At 43.1% G+C, this 23,018-nt stretch overlaps 1 protein-coding gene and 1 long non-coding RNA gene across 9 annotated transcripts in view; one reads left to right on the forward strand and one right to left on the reverse strand.

The window, feature by feature from the left end:
- The window catches only part of LOC116430081 (uncharacterized), a 125,498-nt gene extending 114,670 nt beyond the window's left edge, over positions 1 to 10,828 (forward strand). The window contains exon 3 of one of the 2 annotated variants that reach the window (XR_012998769.1): positions 10,725 to 10,828. This is a non-coding gene — a long non-coding RNA (uncharacterized LOC116430081). Of the gene's footprint in view, positions 1 to 1,223; positions 1,278 to 10,724 lie in introns of those variants that run through there. The other variant, XR_012998770.1, reaches the window with a different exon arrangement.
- Positions 1 to 23,018, reverse strand: part of ldd (lipid droplet defective) — a 68,096-nt gene that overhangs the window by 30,825 nt on the left and 14,253 nt on the right. For 5 of the 7 annotated variants that reach the window (XM_031983737.2, XM_031983736.2, XM_031983739.2 and 2 more), the window contains exons 4-34: positions 21,797 to 21,939; positions 21,575 to 21,705; positions 20,454 to 20,839; positions 19,846 to 20,160; positions 19,155 to 19,410; positions 18,192 to 18,365; positions 17,731 to 17,945; positions 17,341 to 17,545; positions 16,494 to 16,864; positions 15,877 to 16,165; positions 15,027 to 15,427; positions 14,423 to 14,607; positions 13,541 to 14,073; positions 12,675 to 13,061; positions 11,408 to 12,061; positions 10,704 to 10,892; positions 10,490 to 10,560; positions 10,176 to 10,323; positions 9,849 to 10,027; positions 8,988 to 9,611; positions 8,491 to 8,621; positions 8,097 to 8,416; positions 7,580 to 7,775; positions 7,025 to 7,165; positions 6,496 to 6,813; positions 5,663 to 6,158; positions 5,178 to 5,298; positions 4,873 to 5,063; positions 4,223 to 4,361; positions 3,237 to 3,444; positions 1,329 to 1,469 (exon numbers count right to left, since the gene is read on the reverse strand). In XM_031983737.2, coding sequence (XP_031839597.2) covers positions 1,329 to 1,469; positions 3,237 to 3,444; positions 4,223 to 4,361; positions 4,873 to 5,063; positions 5,178 to 5,298; positions 5,663 to 6,158; positions 6,496 to 6,813; positions 7,025 to 7,165; positions 7,580 to 7,775; positions 8,097 to 8,416; positions 8,491 to 8,621; positions 8,988 to 9,611; positions 9,849 to 10,027; positions 10,176 to 10,323; positions 10,490 to 10,560; positions 10,704 to 10,892; positions 11,408 to 12,061; positions 12,675 to 13,061; positions 13,541 to 14,073; positions 14,423 to 14,607; positions 15,027 to 15,427; positions 15,877 to 16,165; positions 16,494 to 16,864; positions 17,341 to 17,545; positions 17,731 to 17,945; positions 18,192 to 18,365; positions 19,155 to 19,410; positions 19,846 to 20,160; positions 20,454 to 20,839; positions 21,575 to 21,705; positions 21,797 to 21,939 — 8,258 coding nt within the window. Of the gene's footprint in view, positions 1 to 1,328; positions 1,470 to 3,236; positions 3,445 to 4,222; positions 4,362 to 4,872; positions 5,064 to 5,177; positions 5,299 to 5,662; positions 6,159 to 6,495; positions 6,814 to 7,024; positions 7,166 to 7,579; positions 7,776 to 8,096; positions 8,417 to 8,490; positions 8,622 to 8,987; positions 9,612 to 9,848; positions 10,028 to 10,175; positions 10,324 to 10,489; positions 10,561 to 10,703; positions 10,893 to 11,407; positions 12,062 to 12,674; positions 13,062 to 13,540; positions 14,074 to 14,422; positions 14,608 to 15,026; positions 15,428 to 15,876; positions 16,166 to 16,493; positions 16,865 to 17,340; positions 17,546 to 17,730; positions 17,946 to 18,191; positions 18,366 to 19,154; positions 19,411 to 19,845; positions 20,161 to 20,453; positions 20,840 to 21,574; positions 21,706 to 21,796; positions 21,940 to 23,018 lie in introns of those variants that run through there. The other 2 variants (XM_076368300.1, XM_076368302.1) reach the window with 2 other exon arrangements.

The following is a 23,018-nucleotide window of genomic DNA, read 5'->3' on the forward strand; positions in this document are numbered from 1 at the left end:
GCTCAACCCTTCGCACTCGAGAGATGACTTTCAGTCACCGCTTGATTCGATTTGCAAAATTATAAAGTCTTATATATAATATTGAACTCTGTATGATGCATCAATACATGAAATATCGGAATAAAATAACTTTCGTTCTTTGTACGTGTTCCCTCATTAATTAGTTTCAAAGAATATCGTCTGATTTCTAGTGAGAAACTTTCGAGTGCAAAGGGTTAAATTAGTCAACGAATGTAGACGTTCAGGAGATTCGAATAGAACTGAAATTCGAAAGAGTTTTTAAGAGGAGAATTATCTTAATTAAAACATTGCCGAAGGAACGGCTTATTCGGAAGATTCATGATCATTTAATGCAGTCCCTGATGCTTCGGTAAGTGCGAATAACAAGGGGAATTAAATGGATCCGTCGGAGTAGGAGTATACGTCACGTGCAAAATACCAAAAGGAAGAAGAGAACTGTTCTCGAAACATGAACAATTTATATGCAATTTTCTCTCCATTGCACGGAGGAAATTCTTGAACCGAAGAGGAACATTAGCATAAACAAGTTCGAGAGGTATGCTAGAATACTAAAAACACCGGGGAAAAAAAGGAACGCTTTCGAAACGTGAAAAATTCAAATCTAATTTGCTTCCTGTGAAACGAGGTTTCTTGAATCAAGGTAGAAGCAAGTAAATGAATACACTGGAGTGAAAAATAAGTCTCTTCGGACATCTTGGGAAATAACAACCAGAATGCAACTGCTTCATGGAGAAGATTCAAAATATCTCTATAAATCGAACAAAATCCAACCGAAAATCATGAATTACATCTAATACAAAGTACATCGCAATCAAACTCCAGGTCTTCACTCATTTATGAGAAACTCAAACCTGCAAAATCGCAGAGAATGCACGGAATTTTCAAGAAACAAAGTATTCAAAGTGTACTGATTTGTAGTGTCCCTTTCGAGAAATCATTCTACAATAACACCATTTATCCAAATACATTCTCAAACCTTTGAACAAACTTTCACACAAAGCTCATCAGTTTACTAACAATTATGAACCATCGATACCATCACTATGCAGCCTTCGATTCCGTAGAATCACCAGAAGGAATCGAGGAAATCACTCGGTGAGCTATGTTCTCTAATCACCAATTTAGCTTAACAGAAAATGCGAACATTCGGACGACGATGGCAAAGCACGAGTAAATAAAATATAGCGTTTCGTTGATTCCAGAAGCGAAAAGAGCGTAGAGAAGCAACGAGAAAGAGAAATAGAAAGAGAGAGAGAAGCTCGGAAACATCGTGCAAGAGAGCGGAAGAGAGCTTGCGAGTGCAATACCTTGGTAAGTGGCTGAAGGGTGGAGAACGTCGTTAGTGAAATAGAGGTTGTTGACGAAGGCGAGGTAGCTCGGCCTGCCAGAGAGAGAACGCACGTCGGCCCACCATAAGCTACGGGACCTCAAATCGTGAAAGCCCTTGCCTGGAAAATTAGTAGCCGAATGGCTGCTCCGTTTTTCCATCGACTTCGCCGCTAGGTCACCGACATCTTTCGCTGTTGTTGCGGAGATCACCTCTCGCTGATCGACGGGAAATTTTCAGGGAACGCAGAGGAAAGATGTAGGAGCTCGAATAGAAAATTTTTAGCCCCGGGTATTTAGTTGTTGAGATATTAAACTTTGAACGTTGGAAAGCTCCGTCGTGTGGACTGTAAGAAATTTTGTTTCTGTTTGTCGTAATCGTTGTAGTTTGAGATGTATTTCTTGTTCTAGTATATTTACTGCTGTGTTTCATAGTGTATTCGCTGTTGTGGTTACTATTGGATTTATTGTTATATTTTTGGTTATATTTTGTATTGTGTTTTCTGTTGTATTTACTGGTATGTGTACTATTGTATTTTCTGTTGTATTTACTAGTATGTGTACTATTATATTTTCTATCATATTTTCTGCTGAACTTTCTATTGCATTTATTCTGCTTACTATTATATTCACTATTACATTCACTATTACCTTCACTTATTACATTTACTCATCACATTCACCTATATTCTCAATAAAGCAAAAAATCACAAACTACATCAAATATTAAATACAAACAGCACTTTACATATTTCCACACGAAGTTTCCACTCTCCAGCAATCAAAGGTGAATATCTCCGAAGCTAATAAGTACCCAGAGCTAACATTTTATGCTTCGAGTCTCCCATCCGTCCTCTCCAACCCCTTAAAAGTCTCTCGTCGATCGACGACTCGGGCCCTTTCAATCTTCCAAAAATGAGGGTTGGGACGGGATTCCCGCGAAAATTCCGCGGGCAACTTTACGAGGCCGGTGCACGCGGATGCATTATCGTTACCCGGTTACCGTTTCCTTTCCAGGTTTTTATCGCGTCATCAACGCGCGATGAAATTCGCGGGGAAAACTCGGCCGAGCGAATCACGGCGTTCCCCGGGAAACTCGATGACTCGAGGGCCGCCGGGAATTTCGTGGGCTTTCCTACGGCAGCGACGCGCGCAAGGGAAGATAGGAAAATAAAAAAGTTTCGGGTTCTCTGATTGAATCGGTGGCAGTCGATAAACCAGGATTTTAATAGATCTCCGATCGTCTCCGGTCTTTTCTCATTAACGAAAGGAATGAAACTAAGTACATTGAGATCTATCACCGAAAATAATTTAGAATTTAATACGAAAGATTAAAGAGATTATTTAGAGATTCTTGTATGACAAGAAAATTTAAAGGAAATCCAATCTGGTCAGACTGATTCGAATAACTCGCGAGTCGAGATGATTATGCTTTAGTCTCTTCAAAGGGGGATTTAGAAATTCATTAATAAACACAGAAGGTACAGATGGATCAAGGGAAACGAGAAATAAGTAGAGACACGGTACACACTCGAATCCTGTAGAGTATTAAAGGATTAAACATTTAAGTGTCGCTTCGCTTTCTCACTTCCATCGCAATTTGGATTCCTCGTCGGAAAGATGCGTTAATGAAGACACACGTGAAATCTGTATCCTTGTACCGGTGAGTATAGGTGCTACCGGAAGCAGAACACTTTGGATTAGTGGATCACTGTATTCGTGACCTTCGTGAACGTCTCATTGTATTTCGGAGGATAAACGAGATTAAACAACTTAGACATTAGGCCGAGTATTTAGAGTATCTACCGTTCGTGAAACCACCACCAAATTTAAACAGATTCCGTCAATGGTTATTCTAACACGAAGAGCTAAGGGTTGCTTGTCGTTACCTGAGTTCGTGTATCTGGCGATCAGATAACCGATCGTAGCGTAGAGGCAACCGTCGAAGGCGATCATCAGCAGGATCAGGCCTAGGGTCATCGAGTCACCTGGACTGCCCTCTTCCCACATGTTGGACCAAGTTAGGCCGACACCTTGAACTTCCTTCCGGGCTGCGTAAAGGCAGCCGTAACAGAAGCTGGTCGACATACTGAGACACTGAAAATTTGTTTAGAAATATACTGTCTAAAAATAGCCTATCGGTTCGTAGAATCGAATGAACTTTATTTATTTCTTTTCTCTCTAATATATACTTCGATTTTTCTTATCGCTTAGAAATAGAAAAGCTCGACTGCAGCTTATCGGTTCGTAGAATCGAATGAACTTTATTTATTTATTTTCTCTCTAATGTATACTTTGATTTTTCTTATCGCTTAGAAATAGAAAAGCGCGACTGCAGCTTATCGGTTCATAGAACCGAATGAACTTTATTTATTTATTTTCTATTACTATTTAGAATTTTCTAGTACTATTTAGAATTCTTTCACGCGCAAATGGAAAAGCGTCATCCAGTTTCCGAGCTGAAACGAGAGAAGGCTCGGGATTTTCGAGCGTATTTTTGGAAAGGCTCGTAGCACTCGCACGGTTAATTAACATTATTCAATGGATTCTAACTAGTTCCCACGCGACGAATCTTCCAGCCGATTTAAAACGCGTTCGGAGCGAAAGGAATAAAGGGATGCTTCAATTAGCCGATGAATAATTATATCGAGCCGGCGTTGGCATGCAAATCAGATGCGAGTCGACGCGATAATTCAGCCGGTGAAATTGAACGGACACTTTTCCGGGTGAACCGTAAATCGTTTCCTCTCCACGGGGGAAAGTTCGCACAAAAGGGCGCGCATCTTATCGCGGCCGGCGTAGTTTGCGAAAATGAATCGGTCGAACGCGTTATTTATCACGGGGATGCCCCCGCAACGGCGGAACGATAACTTACGATGAGAAGCTTATACCCGAGACCTAATACGGCCTCCATAGCAATGACAATGACGTACGGCATGAATGTCAGCAAAAACATTACCACCGTGGTGATCGCGGCCAGGCTCGCCGAGCTGCACACCGTCGAGATCATGTAACTGGAAATTGATCGGGATCATTTAGCTGAGGAGCGAGTCGCGCGAAGCACGCCGGAATATGTCAGCGGTTCATTTGGCAAATTGATTAACTCCGCGGAACGAAGATTAAAAGAATTTCATGAAATTCTTCGAGTAAAGAATTAATCGAGTGTTTCGACGCGTTCAGTGGTAAGAGGATCTTGAATGTTTTGTATTTTGTACTGATTTCTTTTGTTTATTTCCGTTGTAATGAATGAGTTTGGTCATTAACGATCACTAGTTTTGTGATGGAAGTTAGTAGACAATTATTGATTATTTTATTATAATTCTTATGTTACTCGATTGTCTAGTTGTGTAAATTGTCAAATGTTTTTATTTGATACTGATTATCTTGAATATTCTAATTGTTATCCAACTATTCGGTGGAGATTGTCAGTGATTATACCGGCTTACTATGTTAACATTGAGATTTGAGAATATTCGAACAGTGGAGTTAGTCAGTTCAGCGTGATGACTGATATGGAGAACTTACCAGAACGTTACAATAGAGAATGAGTAATCGATCATTAGTGTCAGAATTAAAAGTGGATCGGACTTCGGTAGAATCTTGCCGGCCAAAAGGATCAGCGCGATGGAAAACATCACGATCAGCAGCTCGATGAACGTGGTGATGAACCAGGCGACCGTGTTCCGCCAGGGTTTCAGACCCATTACGCTCATTACCTGAGAATGAAGGAATTTTAATGGTTTTTGTTTGTGTTTCTTGTATTTCTGGATTAAATTGGAGTTCGAGGATATTGTTCGATACGAAATTAGTGGTGAATGTTGGTTGGCTACCATTGCATTTTGCGATTCCCTCTCCCAAACGATGTGCCTGACAGCCGCACCCACGCACATCATCAATGCGAAGAAGAAACAGACTTGGATCCCTTGGGACTCGTACAGAGTAGTTTGGAACCTGTAATTCGATACGTCACTGCAGATCTGTATGCTTTCAAATTGCAATTTTCAACCTAATTTCTAATTTCTGACTTCGAATCTCATATTTCAGAGTTTAAATTCCAAATGTTTCAACTTTCGAAGTTCAAGTGCCAACTATTTCAGCTCCCAAAGTTCAAATTCCAACTATTTCAACTCTCCAACTTAAAATTCCAACCATTTAAGCTTCCAAACTTAAAACTCCAAATACCTAAAATTCGTCAAACTTTCAATACAATTAGAAAAACAAGAAAACAATTTTTCCCAACAAATATTACAGGAATCCCATAAACACAGAAATCCGCAGTTTACAGTCGTCAGTATAAAATAAAAGCCAAGCTCACGGTACATCCTTCCAGCAAGGATAAGGCATCTGTTGCGTTACTGTTTTCCAATCCTGGCTCCTGCCGCTCTTCGCCGCGATAATGGCGCGGTCGATGGAGTCCTGGAGTTGCACGAACCCTCTGAGGTACCGCAAATGCTCAATGAAGCTGCTCTCCGGCCCAGGGATCCAGAATTGATTCTTCAACCTTTTCGTGGACTGCACGTAGTCGACGTCCATTCGAATCTTGTACACCACGTTACGCGGCAGCTGTTGATCCAAGGATCTCCTGGATCTCTCGGACTTGTTCTCCAGGAAGACAACGCCGGCCAAAAACTCCCGAGTCTCCATCAACAGTCGCGCCTCCGCTTCCATTTCCTCTTCGTCGCGGAATCCTCGCACTCGGTTCACCAGCACGCACTCCAATAAATCGTTCAGCATGCCGACCATCGTGATCAGATGCTTCGATTTCTTCAGTTGCCACGAGATTTCGGTGAAATTCATCTCCGATAAATCGCCTGGAACGGAGAAACGTTGTCCTGATGATTTACAATGGATTTTTAGGACTATTGATCTTTGATTTACTGGAAGCTCTTCACGTTGGAATTAATAGATGTTAATAGAAATTAGTAGAAATTAGTAGACCATCCAATATCTACCCAATATTGAGAACTACTTGAATTTTCATTCAAACTTCAAAAGACTGTCGCAATTTAGAAACTATTAGATTACTTAGACACCTGTTGGTTCACAATTATAATATCTATCACTATCAATCGATTAAGAAGTTCTCGATTGTTAATTGATAGTTCCACTCAAATTCTAATGGTATAAATAAATATTAACAATACTCACCGTCGAAATTCCCACCGCCGAACGACTTGATCGCGATTTTCATGACGTCCGAGGACATGTCCTGGAAGACGTTCAGACTGTCGCTCATCGTGGTGAGGTTCACCAGAAGGTTAAGAGACTTCTGGAAACTGTCCATCAGCATCCCGAAATTTTCCATCTCAGCGAAGGTCTTGTTGGCTAGCTTCATGACTCCGTTTATTGTTGTTGTATTGGGCGCGTAGAGGATTTGCCCGCGCAACAGCGGCTTCACGTAGGACCATATTATCTTCCCGCCTCCCATAGCGACGAAACTCTTATAAGTGTCTCTGCAAAAGTCAGCTGAACAAGAAACGCAACGCATTGTTAATCGAATCGTTAACAAATACAAACAAAATGCAAATATTCGTGATGGTATAAGTTTCATCTCATTTCCGACGAGATGAAGTCATCAATAACTTGTATCCACTGAATGAAGCTATCGAAGATTTTTAAATTGCTCAGAGAATAGTAACTAATAGTAATTAATCAGTAATTAATCGTTTATACACACTCGGCAACGAATCGAGCTCCGCCCTGTCGTATTCTTTGCTGTTGTCCTCGATCTTCGAGATGATCTTGTACAAGTCGCCATTGTCCGACACCAACGCCTCGCCGCACAACATTTTGCTGGCATCTTCCAGGAACTTCGAAGCTTCGAAATTCAAAAACGTTCATTAATATTCCCTTCTGGTGGACTGTGAATAGGAATCCCTAAACCTTAACCCTACGTGGGCGAATGTCGACATTTTGCGAACGACTGATCTAATAACTTGAGCAATGGAGTGTATAGTTTCCTTTTCTCTATTGTTTAAGCATTCGATGTATAATCTAGCTTCATATGTTGCAAATTTCGTAAAGTCTAAGTTGTAAAGTTTGAGGTTTAATATTCAACTTTGTATAACGAATTAATATGATATATTGAAAGAAAATAGTTTCCTTCCTCAATGTATGCGCAACTTCTCGTCAAATCAATTTTGGAAAATGTCAACTGCAGCTCATTAGGAAATATTGAGTATTTCCAGTGAAAACCTGTGGAGTGCGAAGGGTTAAAAAACGTGGAACTCACTGGACATCGAATAATTCGCGTCCTCCGTCTCAGTGTTCGATTTCTGGGGCTCCGCCGATGGGATGTTAGATGAAAATCTCTCTTTGAAGAAAGGCATCAGCTCCGCTATCACGCCGATATTATCCACCACCGCCTTGCTCTCTGCTTCCGTCAAGTTCGCGTTGGCCAGTATGACCTTCACGTTAGCGCTCATCAACTGACCAGACGATATCAACATTACTTTCAATCATTTCCGTTGATCGAATAGAATCTCTCAGAAACCAATGCAGTTAAGTCGAGAACTCAAAAATTCAGAAAATTAATATTTTGTCTTCTGAAATGATTATACAACACATTCAGAAGCTATAAAAAGGACGTTCTGCCATAGAACAAACGAAGGAACGAGTTAATTCTTTAATAATTAGACAGAATATCATTTACTCCATTAAAACTGGGAAAAATCAGAAAACATCGAAGAACCGACTCAACCGCATCTTCCGAGCGACTCAATTATTACAAGTTCGCAGTAAGCAGTCACCGTTTTGAAGATGTAATCGAAATTCAAGTTTTTGATCATCGCTATCATCATGCTCCGCGTGCGCGCGTCTTCGAGCTGGCAAATGGCGTCGCTGACCTCCTCCGCCGTGATCTGCCCGTTGAAGCGCAGCATCTCGTTCAGTTTCGTCGGCGAACAAAGGGTGTCCTTCAAGCTGAAAGCTCTTTTCTCTTTCATGAACACGGAGATCATGTCGATCCTCGCCTGGCTCAGCGTCGACGCGACGTCGTTCGAGATCCCGATCTTCTCCACCAGGTACGAACTCACCGCGTCCCAGTTGTCGAACATGTCTCTGACAAGGTCTGAACAGAAAAATTCACCGGTCGTGACACCGAGCATTGAAATCTCCATCGGGAGCAGGATCTTTCGGATGTACATTTTATGTTAAGCAGGCCCAAGTTCTTGAAGATTTCCATCGTCTCCAGAGCTGCGATCATCCTGTGTATGTCGTTCACGATTCCTTGGTCCTCGATGAACGGCTGAACGTCCTCCGCTATTTCTTTCATCCTGCGAAGTTAAAGCGAATCACTGCAAATCACTTTTCTCATATTAATACAAGCTTTATTCAACCCAACTTCATAATCAATCGTATTAACGAACTACAGAGCTAAGGATTCGCTAAACCTTCGGTCAATGCAACAATTTTCCAAGTTCATCTAAACACGTAGACCTAATCCATTACACTCTCGTTCAATGTTAAACTATTTCTAGATTCATCAGGTACCATTATCACTACCATTACCTTCAAGTCAAACCTCCAGTTCCCTCAGGAACACTGCTAAAAGTTGATCCCTCCAAAGCACAAATCAAAAGAGACTCGCTAACTAGCTACCCTAAGACGTCTCTTCCCAGAAATCCCCCGATCAGACTCACCCGTCAAAAAGCTTGTCCACAGTCTTCTCCCTCAGTATGTTGACTACGCCATTGACCACTTCCGGAGCACCTAGAATATTAGAGACGTCGTCGAAGTCGACCATACTGGCTAGATCCAGCAGATCGCCGCCTTCGGTGGTAACGACGATCAGGTGATCGAGGATCTGCCTAAGCCACGTCATGTCCATCGCAGCTTCCATCCTCCAGCTCTTCAGACTGCGACTTATGAGCTTCAGATCGAGGCTCTGCGAAAGTCGATCAGCGACGCGCTGCAACGGGGGATACCCGGCCATCTTTGCGTCGTATCGAAGCAGCTTGCCAGCCTTCTTCGATCTGAGACGCTCGTAGAGGAGCGTCGCGTTGCGGCATTCCTCATTGGTCCAGCACAGAGAGCTGTTCCTGTCGTCCAAGATGGCGTTCACGTTGATCATGGCGCCGGGCAAGAACGCCTCCGTGTTCTTCGCCTCGGCAGGCTGCACCACGTCACTCAGCGGCTTCCAAACTTGAACGTACTTCTCCGACATCTTGCTCAGCCAATTGAGGTTCTTGTGGTACCTGGCCGTGTCCAGGACGAAGACGTTGCTGCGCAGAGAGTCCAGAATCCCGAGCGCCGCTAAAATGTATCTACGAAATTCGGAGGAGTCGGAACTTGTGTCTCGAGTTTGAGTCTGTTGTGGTTGGAAGTATTTTATTGGAGCATCCAACGGTTTGTGATCGTTTCTGATCGAGTTTTGAATGATGTCCAGTTTGATGCGTCAATTGGGAAACAGATGTTTTGTCTGAATATTTGAGAGATTGGTGCGATGGACGAAGGATATTGAATGTGGAGGTTTTTGATAAACTGATTTCGAGGGAACTTACGGCCTCGGCCTGGAAAATGGCGGCTGGCCAAAGAAATTCCGGTAACACTGCTTGGCGGTGTTGCTGTAGGTTTCATTTTGGTAATCGACGATGATGTCCACCACGTGATGCAACGTGTTCTCCACCCCGGGTGTACATTGACGCAGGCTTTTGTCGCGGAACTGTGACTGCACGTTGATCTGGGAAAAGAGGATCGCAAAAATTAGTACTTGTTGAACTTAACACTAGGTTTACGGACATTTATTGTACATGAAAGTCCAGATTGAACTGACGCAGCAAATGAACTTAAACACGAAACAAAGCATGCAAACTGGTAGTGTAGCTCACCATCTTGACGGTCTCGTTCCATCGAAAATCACGGATCAGTACGTCGCGAATTGCCGATATGTTCATTCGACTCAGCTGGCAGGGGAGTTCCGAGTAGAGCTGATGGTTCGTCAGCTGAGAATTCAGAATATTGAGCGGAGTGCAGTCTCTGGAAGACAGAAAACAGGAGAACTCAATTTCTAAATACTTTCAATTTTCACTTTCATGAATCTTCAAACATTCTTCATTTTCTAAAATACTTCGTCGTCGCTTTCAATTCAATCAAATTTCTCTAGAGGTTTCGCAAACATAAATAAACTCGGCGATCGACTCACTCCTTTTCAAGATGGCGTCCGACGATCCTCATTAATTTCGTTACCGTCAAGTGAGCGAGTTTCCTTGGGTCCTGGAACAATTTTCACCGCTCTAATTATTGAACTAATTCACCAATGAACACTTTAAGATATAACCGACGAAGTTTGGATGATGCATTGACTCCTCATCCCCAGTTCAAAGGTTAATAAAATGAAATAAAAAGTCTCGACACACCTCTTTTCTATATTTGGCCAGGAAATCTTTGAAGGTGCCCTCCATAAAGGATATCCACCATGCCGGGACTTTCGGTTCCTTGAAGCCGCCCGACGCCGCGTGAACCACCGTCCACAGAGCGTGGTCCATCTTTTCCAGAAGGTAAGTCTCGTTGAAGTCTCTCGAGATGTTGCGGGACAGTCGGTTCTCCTGGAAACGTCGTTCGACAAAGGAAACAAAGAATAGCATACCATTCCTCATCGGAATAAGTGCTTGTCGCGTATCACAGGATTCATCGTAAATCGAAATTGCAAAAATAAGAAAGAAATAAACAGTATAAAGCCAGAAGTAAAGCAGCCAGTTACAATTGACCGGTCCATATTTTGTCTCCGAAACATAAAAAATTCCTTTACCCAGGAAAAAATTGCAATGGCAGTCAAGATTATTTAAAATTGCACTACTATACACATTCTCCACGTTCGAATTAAAGCTACACCTGTAATAAAATAGGCTTCACAACGTTTATCTCTCTCCGCAGTTAAAGAGGAATATTAAGCATTTCTCTGTTTCGCTTTGTGCATCACAGCATTTCCGTTTTGCTTCGTGTAGCCAACCGGTTTCGCCGATGAGTGGCTCGATCGTAGAAGAGCACCGCTAGAAGAGTCACCGACGAACAGGGAACAAGAGGAAAGGGTCGAAGTTATCGCGTAAGGTCAGGCGATTACCTCGTTACTCGAGATGAAAGGCAGCGACGGCGGCGAATCGGTGCGGACGAAGTTCTCGCAGAAGTTCGCGATGCTGGACAGCCGGACCTTCTTCCTCGCGAAGTCGGGTATAGTTAAATATTGGTCGACGTCGCAGGGGTGCGCCTTGCCCAGCTCGATTAGCTCGAGGAAACGGTAGAGCTTGCCGGACGCGTCGAAGAGGAGGGTGTCGACGACGCTGAGCACGATGTTCGGCGTGTCCTCTATCAGGCTGAGGACGGTCTTCATTTTCGAGTGCTCGTAAATGTTCCGCAGCTTCTGCCAGACGTCCCCGCCGGTCATCAAATCGACCGTGGCGTCCAGAAGCTGGTAGACACGGACAAACTTGTCGAAGGCGTCCGGTGCGCCGAACATCTTCTCCAATCCCGATTGTCCCGGTCCGGCGTTCTTGGCGTCCGTTGCGTGCCGACGCGGCCAGGACCGTCCGATCTCGCGAATCTCCGCGAGGGTGTCGTTCGAGAGACCCACCCACGTCGTCGGATCGAGGACGTTCGATTTTACTGTCAGATCCGGTACCTCGGACGTGAGATTCAGTACGACGTCTATCAGTTTAACGAGCGACGCGCTCAGAGGAGTGATTGTCGGCGCGTTGGATTTTCGGTTGGTCAACGCTATCTGTAAGACGTTCGCGAAATTTTTAGGGAAATTTTGGGTATACTGTCGTTTATATATGTAGCGATATTGTGATATTGTAATATATGTTAATAGCCACACGCACGTAGTACGTAAGATTTAATACTAGTTATAGTAATTCTTTTGTTTAGACTATAGCCTTCGCCACAAAGCCGCTTTTGTACAACTACCCCCGAACATTGTACGGCCGGGGGAACATTTTTTGGAGAATATAGCAATATGGGAGTATGGTAATATGACCATATGGCAATATAGCAATGTAGCAATACAGCAATGTAGAAATATAGAAATATAGAAATATAGTATTATAGAAAAATAGCAATATAGCAATGTACCGGTATATAAATATAGAAATATAGCAATATAGCAATATAGCAATGTACCAATATAGAAATATAGCAATATAGCAATGTACCAAAATAAAAATATAGCAATATAGCAATGCACCAGCATGGTAATAAAGTAATACATTGATATTTTAATCTACTAACATAGCAATATAACAACATAGCAATATAATGCACTATAAATCACCACAGCATATTGACAATAGACATCTGGATGCCATGAACATAACTGAACTATCGTTACTCACGTAGTATTCCTCGCTGGTAACAGACCTTAGCAACTGGTAAGGATCGAACGAGCATACTTCTTGGATGAACCGACTCCTATTCGCGGTGGACCAATAGGTGAGCGGGTCACGCGCGTTGCAGATCAATTTCCTCACGTTCTCGTACGAGAATGTATCTGTCCTCGCGCTGATCGCGATCACTTGAGCCATTAAACCGATCGTCTCCTCAGGATGAGCCTCAAGGATCTTCAACAACTGTCGCGCGTCGCCGCTCCCGACGAAGTCCCAGATATCGATACGATCGTCCTGCACCTTGACATCCTTCAAATTCTCCGCGACGTGAAGCAGAACCTCGGACAAACCCTCGACGATCAGCCTGTACTCGGACCATTCGTACGGTTCCGACGCCTAGATTGACCAAAGCATTGACCAGGTGCAATCAAAGAGAAATTCATTTCAATCAGAAAAACAGAGCGTCTTAAATAGTTTAATCCCTTATTTTGTAATAACGTGTCAAACTCGCGATACAAATTTCAAAGCAAATTCGACGAATTTACTTATTAATTTCTAACATGAACTAAGTATCACTTGCCTATTATTAATCTCTAACCTTCAGAGTAAATGAAAATTTCAAAGCAAATTCAACAAATCTACTTATTAATTTCTAACACAAACCATCACTTGCCAATTATTAATCTCTAACCTCCAGAGTAAACGTAGACGCAAAATATAAAATTCTTTTAATGTTCTAAATCATCAACGACACAATTGTTCCATCAGCAGAATTGAGAAGTAAACCATAAGGCAAGAAATCAAGCATCTCCCGATTCCCGATTCAATTATCGAATTCACTGAATGTCACCGTGAAATACTGAATGTCCACCTACCGGGCGGTCGGCGTCAGTTTCGTTGTAACCCTCCAAACTAGAGCGCAGCTCCTGAAGAAGGTTCAACAGATAAGCCCTCGAGAACGGGGCGTCGATCTTCACGTCCGTGTGCACGATGCTCCCGATGGTGTTCGCGAGATCGTAAACATCGCCGATCACCGTGGTCATGTACGATCGATAACTCTTCGCCGGCGCCCTCCAATGCGACGACACGTCCAGGTAGAAGTTCGTGTAGTCGTTGAAATGGTCGGGGTCGAGGTCGCACGTGAAGTTCTTCAGGATTCTGTACTCGTCCGCCGTGAGACCAGTGACGGAGGTCGACCACCATGAGAACAGCCGCGCGCAGGAGACGCTGGTTTTATTTAGAAGCGATTCGGAGACACGTCGCTCCGTGTCGGGGTCGGCCAGCCCGTTCACCAGAGTGGCCAGAATGTACGGTAACCGCTTGTAATAGATTCTGATGGGACTCAGACCGTTGAAGCCCAGCAGCGACAGCCAATCCAGAACGACGAACTGATCGCTCGTCTGCAAATCTGCAAGCAGGTGTTCGATAATCTAATGAGGACGGAATAGAGGCTGCGATTGAGTCGCTCGGAAGGCAATGCGGTTAAGTTCAGATAACAGAAATCGAGAGAATTATTGTTTTGGCTTCTGGAATTGTTATGCAACATATTCGGAATATAAGGACTTTCTGAGCTAGAAGAAACGAGTGAATCCTTTAATAACTAAGAATATTATTTATTTCATTAGAATTGAGAAAAATCGAGAAGATTCTCAGACTCATTAACACTAGAACTACCGAGCAGAGAAATTGACTCGAAATTTCACTCGATGTTCTCTCAGTTTCAAAGATCGCCAAGCAAATTCAGCTACTTCACTTACCATTGCGTAGAATATCGGACACTATCTTCACTGAGTTGTGAACGACATTAGAAAGGAACTTCAACGTAACCAACATTCGATCACTATTGGAAACATCCGGACTCCAGACGTTGCTGGCCTTGAGCTCACTTCGAAACGCTGGCACAACTTCATCGAGCTTCTCGTCGATCGTGATCAGAACGTATCTGTGTAATAAATTCCAGCTGTGTCAGTCTGCTTAACCAGTTAACTATGGAGTTTAGTTGGAAAAGCCTATCGTTCTCGCAATAAAATCGAAAAATGGAGCGTGTACTCGTCGAACGCAGGACGAATGCAAGTAGAGTATATTTTAATGAAAGATCAAAGCGAAACAAAGAATTACATGTTTATGTGAAAAAATAGAGAATTCATCGCTGAAAGAAAATTAATAAATATCCACATATGAATACAAATTAACAATGCGTTCAATACTTTCAATAATCTCATCAAACGAACATGTTTTGTAACTTTCAACTTACAATGACGTTAAACTTTCACGCCTGAGTGTATAAAAGTTCAAGTTAACTGATTACTTGATTTTATTCACCACTTTGAGTGCTTTACAACTGAAAAACGATGATCGTACCCCATGTCGTCATCGGTTTTCTCCCAGCGCTCGTCGAATATGCTCTTCAGCGTCGAAAAGCCGCCGAGGACATCCGGCTTGCCCTGCGTCGGTCCGCCCAGCGAGTCCGACAGACTCTTTTCCGTGGCTATCAGCCAGTTCTCGAAGTTCCCTGACATTCTTCGGATCATCGAGTACAGGTGGACCCAATCGAACGGCGGCCGTTTGACCGGTTTCTCCGTGTAGAAGTAAGGATGGCTCTTCCATTCCTGGTAAAGCGTGTCCGGCTTGCAGCCGAGCTTCTCGATCTTCTCGATCACGGCGCGGCTGCCCTTGCGCAGCTCCAAAACGGCACCCACGCTCTGCGTGTGCACGCAGGGCCATTGCTTCTCCTGGGTCTTGTAATACTGCAGGATATCTATCTGACGGAACGAAGGCGAAGGCGACGATAGAGAAGCTTCACTCTGGACGGGTGAACTGCGACCAGTGGACAAGATGTTTCGACTTATTTTAATATCGACTTATTCCTAATCGGACCATGTGACTTTGAACTTTTGACAGTTTGAATTCTTTGATTATTTCATATTGCATTTCCAACAGTTTTCTTGGGCTTTTAAAATTTGGGCCCTATGAACAGAACCTGTTATTGTTATAAGTGACTTTGAGTCTTTGAACTTTTTGAATTTTTTCTCTAATGAAAATGAGAAATTTTATAACATTCCTTCGATCTGTTACAATAACTGCTGCAATATTGGAATCTACAGAGTTCAAAGGGCTAGAGAGAAAAGTCTGAAAGTTCCCAGTGACCTTTGAATAAGAGGGATTCACATCTTGTCCACTGGTCGTAAGATCATTATCGAGGAGAACGTACAAGGTTAATCGGTTTTATTATGATAATATCGATCGCGTCGAGGATCAGATCGCGCATGTTAAAGAGGATGACGCTGAGCAAACTCGTCGTCTCGGGCAGCAACAAGTTAGGTTGATTCTCTTTGGGCTGTTGATTCGCAGTGGAAACTTTCAAGAGGACGGCCTGGACCATATCGACGATCATCATGGACGTCCAGCCGATCGAGGAGATGTTCTTCCAGCCGCTGCTCTCTTTGACGTTGAACAGAGGACTCTCCAACAGGGTGAACAGCTTGGAGGTCAGACCTACGCTGCAAAAAGATCGAACTTATCAATGGACAACGCTTTACTTCTCTAATCTGCTAACACTTTAACCCTTTGCGGACGAGTCGGACGGCATTTATTGTACACTTCATTCTATTATTCCTAAAAGAATCGATGCTCGTTTATTTAGATTGTGGAAGCTAGAGATTTGATAGTAGGTAATTGGGGTACATGTCAGTGTACATCAATCAAAATCGGCGTAAATATTTACAAAAACTAGTGTCAATGAGTGATGAACAATGGATCCTATCGATCGGAATTCCGAAAGAAATCACAGCGCAGTTAATTAGTTAATCGTGTTCAATGTTCGCTAACCTGATCTCGAAGCCATCTCTGACGGATAGATCGTTGGTCCACGAGTTCCGGAAGTCTCTCTTCAGTTTCTGCAGGTAGTTCGAGCGGTTCGATAGATCCTTCTGATGAATCAACGCGTCGACGTGCCGGTAGAACTCGACCGCTCTCGCGTCGAACTGGTGCCAGTTGAACTCCGCGTCCTTCGGCGAAAGCCCTAGCTTGATCGCGGTCACGTTCAAGTCCAGGTAGCTCTCGACGAGGCTCGATAGACGGCAGATGAGCGTTTTCAGCGCGGTCGCGTTCGAGCCGCTCGGAAAATTTACTAACGTCAACGAAATCGGGTACACGCAGTAAGTCGCGGTGAAGTTGTCGTACTCTAAAATTTTCAAAACCTGCGGATAGAAGTGTTCGTTCCGAGATAAAATTAAGGGACGAGTATAGCCACGGTACGTTGAGTTAACCCGTTACGCGGGGAGAACGCACGCGGACAAAACGATGGAACAAGCGTTTTCTATGTTATACTGTGGGAAAAGATAGAACTGATTATACTGTAGAAAAAGATAAAACTAATTATACTGTAGAAAAAGATAGAACTGATTACATTATATCATAGAAAAAGATAGAACCAATTATACTGTAGAAAAAAGAATGTTTTCCCGGTAACTTTAACGCTGGAACTAACGAGCAGTTTCTACAATTGATATATAATCCTTATAAAGTCTGTAACAGGAAGATTTTGCCGGTTTCTTCGGATGTTCGTATAGTACTCCGATAGAACTGTTCATTTTCAAGATTATTTCAAGACCGTTTCGCCTGATTTTGCACGGTTTCTTTAAAGAATATAGAAGTTGCAGAATTCTTCACCGACCTTAGACCTGTCCGCCGCGGTCAAGTAGAAGGTCTCGATCAGCTCTGCCTTGTGTCGCTTGACTTCCTCCACCCAACCGTTCGGGCTCCTGTTCAGATCCTCCAGGATAGCCTTCAGCAGCAAATCAATGGATTTCAGGTGGGGCTTCAGCGTGGGGTACTGGATTTTGATCTCCTTCGCTGTTATCACCAGGTGAAGCTCGAGACTGGAAAATACGGGTAACAAATAAATATATAATATTATAATATTACGAACATTTCCTCGCGTCACGATCATTCTATGCAATTTCGCGCTTCTCCGTATGAATATTGAAAATACGTGAATATTTTCATAAATGAACAAAGACCTGCAATCTGGTAACATAGTCATTTGCAGCAGAATTCTACTCACACGTTCAGTCTGCCTTGAGATTCGGTGTGCCTGAACGCATCCTTCCACCGTTGGTCGTACCCGAAGACCGACCAATCCGGATCCGGCCTGCTCGACGAGTTCATGAACGACATGAAATCGTTCACACTGCTTAGCAATCCGGTCAGATTAAATTTCTCCATGTCGGCTTGTCCCCCGAATATCAAGAGTAACGTTGTTATCGCGATGTCCTCCACCTGCGGAGCAGAATCGATTGGGAAACGTCGACTTAACGCTTAATTGTTAAGTGAGGAATATTCATTAAGCGGCAATATTTTCTATTTTTGCAGAAACTAGAAATGAACTGTGAATTCTTCTCCTTTTTCTACGAAATAATTCGTGATCGAGTGGTTTCATCAGTCACGGTCGCGAAAGAAATCATAGGACAAACCGTAGGTGATAGGTTAAACGATTCTACGAAGGGTATACAACAAAGTGCGCACATTTTTCGCGAATTTCTCGAGCTCGATGCTTCTGTACGCCTCGCCGATGAACTTTTTCCCAGCTCCGCTGCAAAGTATCTCGCCGATGCGCTGAACATCCTTGGAATCGAACACTTTCTTCAGCGTCTCCTTCTCGCAGAAGTGATCCTCGACGTTGGATTTCTGCATGAATTCCTAGGAACACGAAGGGAAATTTTTTCAACGATCCCATCGATAAATACGAGCAACCCTTTGATAACATGCCACTCCCACGGTTCGAGAATTCAGAGAAACTTGAGAAGAATGCGTGAAGCTTTCTATCGATTATTGGCTTAGCAAACGTGCTTCTCTTAATCATGGAATGAAAATCGGATATCTTAACGGTAGAACTACCAGACGGGTTGCAATGGCTAATTTCAAGGTTCTCGTTTTGCTATTATTAAGATGACAGGTGCTTTCGTGAGAAATTTCAAAATAAATCCATGTACTCGTGCAGCAGTAGGAAGCTCTTTGAATCTCAGGAAACCTTTCCTAATTTTTATAACAGATTATAAATAGTCTTATCGCTCGGTAGTTCTACTGTTAATCATTCAGCAGCAGTTGATCGTTTGAATTTAATCACTCGCATAGTTTAAATACAGCCTCTAACTTTCGAATCTTCACCGTTTTTCGTACTAGCTCTTCGTTCTTAACACTTAGCCAACGTATTGCCTTTTATTCTGTTTATCCTTTCTTTTGTTGCTTAGTAAGTCTTGAAGTCGGATTATTTGCAGTCTATCAAATGCGGTTCTTGTTTTTACAAAACACAGTTTCTAACCGAATCGATTGAATGAGTTCAATCGAAGATAATGGAGGAGGTTGTAGTTATAGTTCTTTCTAGGCGGTCGCCTAAGTGTTAAGAATTAACTTCGTTACTTAACAACCATGTTATTCGAGGGTCGCCTATACCAGGGGAATAAATAAAATAAGACTATTAATATTGACCTCCAGTAAGTCTAATCTCGAGAACGCCTGCACGAATGTTCGATAAGTACTAGGATCCACGTCCGTGAGTAATTGTTGCACGGTGTCCTTGTTGTTCAGGGAGATATTGTAGAGCCTGTGTTCTAGATCTCCGTGAATAATGGCCGCGTGCTGGACTGTTCTGACTATGATGTTCGCGTACGCGATCGCGAAACCCAGCGGGTTCGCGATGTTCCGGGAAAAGAATCGCTTCAGACCATCCTCGATTTCGGGGTCCCTGTGAAACAAGCAGAATAATTTAATAGCTTCATTGTATCGTTTCCTGGAACACTCGATCTCCATCGAAGTTTTCATTCTTTTCTCTAGGCTGCTAATTTCACCGTCCGCTGCAGCGAACCTGGCACTCGTGACGTCGCAGGGCGGAGACAGTGGCTCCGAGAACTCCAATCGCGAGTCCGAAAGCAGCTCTCCCCACTCTTCGTCGCGCGACGCGTGCCAATCGGGCGTGCGCTTTCGAATCTGACCGCTTAGACGAGAGCGCCAAGCTCGCTGCAACGTAGCTTGGACTGATATCTCTCACAGATGATCGCAGTCAGTATAACCATAGCATTGTAACGTATCAATGTGTCGTTTAGGTCGTTGAGCTGCCATTTTTTTTCATGGTACGTATCTTAACCAAATAAACCGTGCCGGAACAATAAAAGAAACTTACAGATTGAGGTCGTTCTTGTGGCGATCCAGTATTTTCATGGCCAGTTTCGTTCCGCTCTGTAAAACGACGATGCTGGCGTCCAAAATTCGCGTCAGTTTCTTCGCGTTCTCTACGGAGAAGGACATAGATCGCATCGCGCTCTTAATGCGTTGTATCACAGTGAAGAAATCCCATGAGAAACTCCTCGGTTGATCTCCTATCATCTCTTTTATTAGCTCCAGTAGTTTCTGCAGTCTCAGGAACGCCTCGCGGGCGATGGGCCAGTCGTCCTCGGACGAGAAGACGGGATTCAGGATTTCTAACGTCTTATTCACGCTGAAAGAACATTCCGAAGGAATGGACAATTGAATCGAAGTTATCTACGCTTTGTCAGGAAACGATTAAATCCACTTATCTATTATCTCAATATTAACGTAATCGTGCAATAAAATAAAAACCATTTATCTCTTATCTAAATCAGTATTCGCGTAATCGTGTAATAAAATAAGAACCGCTTATCTCTTATCTAAATCATATTGATTTAAATTAGTTCCCAATTAGTTCGAGTAATCACGGTAATTCTACCGTGTTTACAGGAAGCTTTCTCGTACACAGAAATGGCTACTCACAACGTGAGATCTATCTCCCTGAACGTAACGTTCTTAAGCGCCATGATCATCTTCGGCATCCACTGCTGGATCCTTAGGTACTCGGGGATGAACTTCTTCGAAGTCTGCAGGTCGAGGATCGTTTCCGCTGTCCGTTTCATATCCAGGAAGAAATCGTAGTCCCGAAACTTGGCCATTACTCGGTCCACCATCTCCAACAGACCGGAGAAGTCCAGATGTTTGGACAAACTTCCGAGGATGTCCGGTATCGTGTCCGAGTCGATCCCGCAAAGCATCTTCGAGACCTGGGCATAGTTCTCCTCGTTCGGCAGGATCAGATACATCTTCAAGCTATCCGGCGAGCAAATCACCCCGTCGATGTTCGACGAACCGAACGTATCGATCAGCTGAAATAAAAAAGATACTCCAAGTGCATCGTCGCTCGCGCGAGCATAGATTCTTCGGATTCAATTCGCGGACGCTGCGTTCACATCGAACCCAAGAACACTAGCTTGTAGGGGAAGATGTAGAAGTTATAATTTTTAGAGAATTAAACAGGGGAATTTTCGAATTTAAGTCAATATAAAGCATCTTGTAAAATTCGAATAGATTTATATAGAAGAATTTGAATACACTTATCTCAGCTTCAATTCTCAAGTTAACACTAGAACTACCGAGCATTTGATACGATTAATATGCAATTCCCATAAAAATTGTAACAATAGATTCCTTTAGACATTCATTATAGTACTCTAGCGACACTATTTATTTTCAAAATCACTTCGAATATTCAATGCTTCGAAGATATCAATAATTAGTAAAAAAAATCGAAACTAGTCATTCTGACTGGTAGTTCTAGTGCTAATAAACTTGTTCTAGTTTTCCCTAGTTTGATTAACTCAATAACTTTCTAAATTCTATTCATCTTAACCTTTGTCAATATTTCAAGACAAAACGTTCATATTCACAAGACTAGGTCCTAAACAAATGGTTTAATCCCTCGAACAGCAAGAGATCGTAGTTTCGTTTTCTACTAATTAAGCAATCGACATGCAATTTAGCTTCATCTGCTAAGGGTTTTCTTTATGTCAATGGATCTTCTGGAAGGGTCAATTTAATTTATTCCCTGGGACAATACTAACGTATAACAGTTTGATGGAGGACTCGAACAACTCGTCGATCAGACCGTCGCGCGCGTTCGGCATCTGCTCGCGGAGGATCCTCTTGAGCTGCTCGTGGTTGCTGAAGAGATCACCCAATCGAATGCCGCGATCTAGACGGCAATGAATTCGTTGAATGGTCTAGCTAGGGAAACCGATAGGTTCGAATTCGTGGGTGGGAACGAACTGACGAGGTGTCCCTACCGAAGAGTGCCTTGTTTTCCGGCTTCGTGAGTATCTGCGCCATTGACTTCAGCAGCTGAATACTGTTCGGCAGGGTCTTCACCGCGGAGAGGATCGTCCGGTTGTCGAACATCCGCTGGAACTCGCCCACCAGTGGACCTAGGCTGTTCGCGATCGTACAAACACATTGTCAGAAACAGGTGACTCGACGCTCTCGCAATGACTCGTTTGGAGCAGCGGTTCTTAACCTAGCAATCGCGAACAAAAGGTCGTTTGTCAATCTTTAACCTTTGCGGACGAATGTCGGGTTTTCCTGAGATCAAACGTTCATATTTGGAATAAGTTGGAAACAAATGATTGAAGTACTCGAATAAGAAATCAGTGTACAGTTTCCTGATTCTGTATTGTTTAAGCATTCGATATGTAATTTAGCAGAATTTGCAGGTTTTGTATACTTTGAACAGTCTTCGTACGCAAAGGCGAATGATTTTCAGTATTTATATACGTATTGTACGAACCTTAAAGAATAAAATATTAATAATACCAGTAATAAGATTGTGTTATTCAGTTAGGAAACGAAGGTGATCCGTATAATACGTAAGTACCCTTATTTCTTACGAATTGTCGATAGTAAAATATTACACGAGCTTAGCAACGAAAGCAAATGGTACGCCGAGGGGTTAAAGGGGTCAGCGTCGCCGAGAGAATATTTCGAACCCGACCGCGTTAGAAATTCGTTGCCGTTACTCGATTCGTTTTTCATTGCATTGTCAAATAGACTCGAATTTCCTTGGTGTTTTCCAACGCTCGATAAATAAACCAACGGCAACGGCTCTCTCCCATAATTATCCGCGGCGTAATTGTCGGTCAAACGAATTCTGTGTACGCAACAAATTTCCGTGCGACAGTGTACTTTTGCGGATTCAACCCACTCCCCGCTGATACCGCGTAATTACTGTGCCGGAAAATCGTTCGGTAAATTCAAAAATCGAACGCGCGCACGCACGCCGTCTCAGGCGACGTTTACGCGCGCGTGTAACTGGATGATCCGTAACCGTGCAATGACAGAACTGGGAAAACAACGAGTTTACACGACGGGAATAAATAAAAATCGCGCGGCAACGTTCCTTCTGTTTACGAGCGCGTCAGTTTGTTGTATCGTCTACTGGATCACCCTGTACAGTAATGCGGTGTTATGACGAAAACAAATCATCGTATCCTTGGAACAATAACAATGCCCACG

Source organism: Nomia melanderi, chromosome 6, assembly GCF_051020985.1.
Source record: "Nomia melanderi isolate GNS246 chromosome 6, iyNomMela1, whole genome shotgun sequence".
Taxonomy (NCBI): Eukaryota; Metazoa; Arthropoda; class Insecta; order Hymenoptera; family Halictidae; genus Nomia; species Nomia melanderi.